This window comes from Oreochromis aureus, linkage group 6 (genome assembly GCF_013358895.1).
Source record: "Oreochromis aureus strain Israel breed Guangdong linkage group 6, ZZ_aureus, whole genome shotgun sequence".
NCBI lineage: Eukaryota > Metazoa > Chordata > Actinopteri > Cichliformes > Cichlidae > Oreochromis > Oreochromis aureus.
The window spans coordinates 11688065-11695271 of record NC_052947.1 but is presented as its reverse complement, the minus strand read 5'-3'; the positions used below and the strand labels follow the sequence as shown (position 1 = coordinate 11695271).

General features: G+C 37.7%; 1 protein-coding gene across 1 annotated transcript in view; it reads left to right on the top strand.

The window, feature by feature from the left end:
• Positions 1–7207, top strand: part of LOC116331830 — a 73984-nt gene continuing 66777 nt past the window's right edge. The window contains exons 1-2 of the mRNA XM_039613567.1: positions 1–105; positions 3697–3794. Of these exons, the coding sequence (XP_039469501.1) occupies positions 3743–3794 (52 nt within the window). The 5' untranslated portion in view covers positions 1–105; positions 3697–3742. The remainder of the gene's footprint in view (positions 106–3696; positions 3795–7207) is intronic.

Here is a 7207-nt window from a genome sequence, read left to right as displayed (position 1 = left end):
GAAACGCACCCTTCACTCGTGCGCCGGTGCCTCAAGTGTCAGGAGACAGTGTTTAACAGAGGTGATTTACAAGACCTGAACAACTCTACCTACAGACCTGATCAGGTAAGAAATCTGGCTTTAATTTGATTTGCTGTTCTATCATTTTAAGTTCCTAGCCAGCCCTGAAACTCCATCAAAAGGACATATTGCTCATTTTAAAGCTTATCACAGACTTAACTAATAGATCTACTTCTATTCAAGAGATGTTTAATCACTGCTGTATGTAGGCTTGTTATTCAGTAGCAAACAGATGCAGATAAAGCAGAAAATCCCTTCAGCTCATAATAATTTGGTCCTTCTTGCCCTGTGAGTCTGTACCTCTGGTGACAATGCGCTATTTGGGGATTTCATGCATGGGAATAACAGCTACCTTATTAAACTGAGTCTTCAGGTCGAAGAAGAGGCATCTCTGTGCTCTTTACAGTGGTACCAATAAAAAATATGACTTTCTAAAGGAGATCAAAAGATTTTACTCTTGTTCATAAGAAAATATACTGCATTCAAAAAGCTTTAAACACAGAAGCAGGAAAATATTAAATTCAACGTGCATACAACAAATGGTACAAATTATTACACGTCTATAAGTAAAGCATAAAAAACAAATTGCTTACTTATTTTTACTTATTTTTACTCAAACATAAAAGCATTCTTCAGCGAGGATGACTTGTGTTATTGTTTCACGTTTTCTTATTCTCTATTTTATTCTGCATAAACAGATGACTGCCAGTAACAATGCAATACTATTTGCTTTTTATATCTTAAGCTAACATTTAGAAAAACTCTGAAATGTCATTTTTTTTATACATATATATATATATTACATGTGTTTATTTTGAAATGTCTGCAAATTTGGCCAACATTGTGTAACCAGCATTAAAGTTCTAAAGTTTTCCAACACATTCACACCTCTTCTGTTAATCTGTGTCTTTGAAAATAGCAAATTATTCACAAAGTGTCTCAGTGGTGTTGGTCTTTCAGTCAGCAGGCGTACAAAGGGCTGAGGAGGAGGACTGATACTGAGCAAACATTTAAACCTTAAATCATCATTTGTTCTCGCACACTGATGTATGTTGCAACACATGATGAGGCATCAACAGGGCGAGAGTTTTGGGGGGAGCCAATGTGTACTCGTTACTTACAGAAAATATTTGTATGATAAGACCTGCACAATTTATCTATAACATTATAGCTTTTTCTCTTCTTTTAGTAACTGATTATATTTTGACTGTTGCTGGATTAAAGATGGTCGTTGTGTGTGGCATAAGTAAAAACCTAATTTGATTTTTTTTTTAAATTTAATTTCTAGTACATGGGTCTTTTACTGATTATCTTCCCCTGTTTTTTTCCCCCAGCTTTCCTGTCAAAATTAATAAATAAATAAAGACAACAAAAACAAAAATCCCCCAAAACATATGAAATAAATCGAGCACTCATCTTTCAGGCAGCCCCGCAAATTTGTGTGCGCTGATGGCCAAGTCTTCTAGTACTGTAATCACAATGATATAATATATAATATAGTGTTTAAAAAAAAGAAAAAAAGATAGAAAGGTTGAGAAAACTGAAGTGTTGTGTCAGGAAGGATGTCTGGTGCACAAATCAAAAGTTTTATCATCACCTCACAGGAAAATTGGAATAAAGTGAACAAGAAACTTCAAATTTACAAAAGTCTTGTAAAATTAAAAATAACAGTTCCGAAAAACTCAAAAGCTAAATAAGTCATGTTGTGTGAGTGTGTGGCCACTTTGTGGAAACAAACAAACCTCCCACATGCAGATAAAAGCTGCTCCTTATAAAGTAATCACATGTATATTGATAAAGCTTTTGGTCACTATATCAAACCCCTTACAGAAGACTTGACATGTAGGTGGAGGTACATGTTTGGTCTGAGTGACTAACGTGTAAAGGAGGAGCATTTCAAGATACCAGTATGACTCTCAATATTGCGTGCGAGAATGTATTAATTTCTTTATATGTTTCTCAAGGAACAGAAGCGAGAGCCTAACATTGTGACAATGGTTTTATTGAACCCAGTTCTTTTTATTCTTTTACTGGACAAAGAAAACGCAAACTCAGAGAGGGCAAAGTATTTATAATAATTTTATTCACTCATCTGACGGAAGAGAGATGTGCACAGCGCTAAGCCACTTGCAGATCTGAAGCATTAGAAGCCAAATGTGTATAATATAGTCAGTTATACATCACACACAGTTTATATATATATATATATATATATATATATATATATATGTATATATATGTGTATATATACATATATATATATACACATATATATATACATGTATATAAACAAACATATATACATTATATAACATATAAAACAAACATGCCTTCAACACAGAGACTGCTGTAACTCCTCACTGCACCCAAAGGGAACCTTGGACTTTATTTTGAATGTGTGTGTGTATGTATATGTATATGTGTATATAAATATATATATATATATATATATATATATATATATATATATATATATATATATATATATATATATATATATATATATATATATATATATATAAACCACCCATCTCGCCCCTGCGGTGGGTTTTATCCTTCAAGCTCGGGTCCTCTACCAGAGGCCTGGGAGCTTGAGGGTCCTGTGCAGTATCTTAGCTGTTCCCAGGACTGCGCTCTTCTGGACAGAGATCTCCGATGTTGTTCCGGGATCTGCTGGAGCCACTCGCCTAGCTTAGGAGTCACCGCACCTAGTGCTCCGATTACCACGGGGACCACCGTTACCGTCACCCTCCACATCCTCTCGAGCTCTTCTCTGAGCTCTTGGTATTTCTCCAGCTTCTCGTGTTCCAGCTTCTCGTGTATATATATATATATATATATATATATATATATATATATATATGTATATATATGTGTATATATATATATATGTATATATATATATATATATATATATATATATATTTATATATATATATTTATACATATATATATTACTCAACAGTTTCCACGGCCAAGCGTAACGATGAACTCATCGGTGCATTGCGTGATTTCACTGTACCCAAACACAGTACAGTTCTGTGAAAAGCAGCAGCAGATTTGGATAAAGTTTTAGGTCATTTCTGAAGGAAATTGCCACAAAAGTCAAAATTAGAAGGTTTTTTTGAAGGAATTACTGTACTAGTGATGACAATTTGCAATGTGTTTTATGAGCAGGGTTATGTGAAGGTTGTCTTTGTTTTCATTGTTATAAGCCGTGTGAGGTAGGGTTTCAGCATTCCTTCCACTAATGCTTCAGTTCTCCCATCATGCTTTAATGTCGCCATGTTAAAGGTTACTTTAGGTGGCTGCATGTAAGACTTCTAACAGCCACTCCCTGATTGCTTTCAGCCACTAAACACACAGGCATGAGAGTGAAAGGTCAGTAATGGACTGACTTTTCGTTGTTTGCCTAAAAAGATTGGTTATATAATGTTTAAAGCTTTAGAAGGCTTGAGCCATAAGCGGCTCGCCCCTAATTTGATGATGTCTGACCAAGATCAGCTGTTATATACAGCACTTTGGCACTGAGTGTCAGTTGTTTTAACATCCCGATCATTAATCCACCTGCTAGTTATGTGATCCCTGTAATGCCTAGATTACTGTGTCACTTGCTTTCTCTTCTTCTCTCCCCAGTGATTTTCAACACAAAGCCCTCACATCTCATGAGACTGGTTGCATTATGAGAGCACTTTACCTGTTCCTATTGGTTTACCTACTGGGGAGCTCCTTTGGTAAGAGCAAGTTTTGTGTGTTTAATTCATAAGAATCAGCAGCTCATTAAAAGAAAAGATGCATGATTGGGGGAAAAAATCTCCTAAACTGACAATAAAATCACATCATTACAAATGTTGCTGAGATATTTTCATTTTCCACTGCTCGGCATAGCACTAGCATAACAGCAACAAAACGGCGCTCTCTCCACCCAGAAACACACAGGGGGTGTCCAAATTCATGGGCTGCATGCTCCTGAGGATGCATTTGTAGACCGATTACGTCACAGCAACGCGCCGAAGGCTGTCCAAATTCGTAGACTCCTCCGAATGCAGCCGACAAATGCATTCTCCTTTTCCCCGAATTTGAAGCATCCTTCAAATTCGGGGAAAAGGAGGATGCATTCAGGAGGATGCATGCAGTCGGGTGTGTCCTTCGTGGCCCACCATATCCCAGAATTCACAGCGCGGCCCAGCCAAACTCCAGTTTCCGGTAATGGCGGGCGCTACTAAGTTTTAAAATTACTCTTATTAATCTTTCTGGGTCACAAAATAAACTTTTAACATATTTTCAGGCGAGAATGTGGGTGTGGAAACTTCAAATATCTGCTCGGTTTATCAAGACATCACATATTTGCAAAAGTGCTTCGACGTTTTCGGAGACGTGTGTTACCCACCAGCTCGATAGCTAGCTGGGAGCTCGAGGGTCACTAGAGCCGCCGAGAACGGCACAACTCCCGGCACATCATTTTCAGATCACCGTGAACTTTCGCTACTCAGGTTAAACGTAATATATAAGTCACTTAGACAACCTAAAAATGTTATTGTTTGGCTTTTTTCAGTGTTTTATTTGTTCGTGAGTAAATCGGTTTGGCTGAGATTAAAGTTATTAGATTAGATTAGATCAAATAAAATAAAATGTTATTATTCCCCCGAGTGGGTTCCTCCTTGGTTTTCACACAGCTGAATAAACGTCAAACAGAAAACTGATTAAACAGAAGTGTGAGATGGTCAAGAATTTACGCCAGTGTCCTGTTATATTTTAGATAGCAAGGAGCAGACGGCCGAGTTTATTAAACTCCACCGAGACAGCGGTGACGCAAATTAGTGGTGGGCGGATCGATCCAAATATCGATAGTATCGATACCAAGTCGGCATTGGTATCGGATCGATACTAGCCTGGTGAGATCGATTCTTTACTTTTGAGTTCTGCTTGTTTACAATGCTGTGCTTTCGGCAAAGACAAAACAGCCAGGTCACTGGACTCGCTGCTCCTGTGTCAGCGAAGAGCAGGCACACTTTGCTCCCTCTCCCCCACTCTTATGTTTCGGTGTTGCGCTGACACGTCACGTGACTTAGACCCTTGGGGGTTGTTAAGTTGTTTATATATTAATTATATTTTTACCAGTTGTTTTTGTTGTTGAGAATTTTAATTGTAGTTTTTGTATTATAGTTTATCAAGAGTATTTGTTTTAATTTGTTCACTGGTTTGCATGCACTTAAGATTTAAAAAAAAAAAAAAAAGATTGCCATCACGGCAGACCCGATGGCATTTTCATGCTTCGCAGCATCATTTATTCTTACAATAATCACACGATTGCTGTAACAGTACATTCAACAGCTGCAGCTCTCCCGCTGCCAGCCATACACTTCACCACAAAAAACAACAACAGCACAAGAGTAGTAATAAGGTGGCAGCAATCCAAAATGGCGGCCAACCAAACCGGTTTGAGAACCGGTTTGACCGGTTTCGTGCGTGTGCGCATGCGCGTTCAGGTCCTGGGGTTATGCGAGTTCATGTGTGGAAACACACGGTGGGGTCATATGAGTTCATGTGTTTTTAACTTAATTTAATCAAACCATAGGGTTTTTAATTAAACTATTTTCACTTTGGCGTGTCTCAACATTCATTTATGCAGACATATGTGTCCTTAAGAACAATTCTTTGTTTTGGCATGTAGGGGTGGAAGCCGGTTTTGTTCACAGTGCGCCTTAACAAAGCGCGAATGCTTTTGATTTACATCTAGTCAAAAGTGTTGGTAATAGTGTTTTAATCACACTCATTTTGTGATTCTGACAATATCTCAGCTCGCAGCGATGCAAGCATTTTATTTTAAAAACGGCACAAATGGGAATTTCTTCTGAATGGGCAATGTCAGTCTGTTCACAAGCATTTCATTTAATAAAACCACTAGTTTTAATTTAACTAGTTTTACGCATCTACTGGGGTTTCTTTCACTGTTTGATGCGATCATTTTATTTAAAAATCGGGATTTCGGAATGTTGAACTAAGAGGGAGACAGAGCCAGCTAGTTTTTAACACAACAGATGGTTACAAATAACATAAAGTCCCTTTAGAAAATAAATGCTATAGACCTGCTTCTAAAACACGTTGCACATGATGTCACCTTTCCCCCCAAAGCAGGCAGTATCGCTCTTTTCAAACTAATCCTGTTTTAATCACACTCATTTTGTGATTCTGATGTCACAGCATGCTGCGATACATGCCTTTTATTTATTTAAAAACGGATCATTTTCTTCGGTAAGGGGTTTCATGGTTTCAGAGTAGTTTTTAACACAACAGATGGTCGCAAATAACATTCAGCCCTTTAGAAAATAAACGCTGCAGTGATACTACCAAAACCACTCGCACAGACCCGCTCCGTATTTTCATCAGGATTGCAAAAGCCCACTGAGGGTATCATTTAATTGTTGTGATTCCTTAGGAAGACAAAGATAAGTGTATCACTTAGTTGTTGAGAGTACCATGCGAACAAGGGCCCAACCTATTGTCTGAAGTATCGTTTCTTTTGAAATTCCTTAGGAAAAGGTAAAAGCCGACAGGTGTACCAGTCGGGCGGGAACCCCGCCTATTGTTTAAAGTGGCCGGTATCGGCTCGTTTGTAATTCCTTGAGAAGACAAAAGCCCTAAAGGGTCTCATTTAAATTGATTGGAGACATACCTTTCTTTTTGGAAACACCCATCCTATATAAAACGAGCTCAGAGTCCGAAACCCTTAGCCATTTACCCGTCAAGACTGCTGCGGAGCACACCATTTTCTTTGAGATCATCATCAAAACTAACATCGTTCTTCATAACATGGACATCGTAAACGGTAAGTAAAACAAAACCTATTATTGTATTTTTAAAGGTGTTATGTTAACATATTATAGGATATTTAAACTATTTTTTTCCTAAAACAAAAGCTTAATTTTTAGGAGTTCGGGAGAACGGCACAGGACCCTTTTTCTTTAGAAAGCAGGGCGCTTTTACAGCTGGAACTAGTTCTCTAACAGGCACAAGGTGTGTACAGAATTACGCGATTTTTAAACGTATGTATGTTTTAAAGTTGCGATTGTTTTAAATTATGTAATAACAATGTTTTTCTTTGATTTGTTCCAGGGTTAACAAACTGAGCAGGAAAACATTCAGA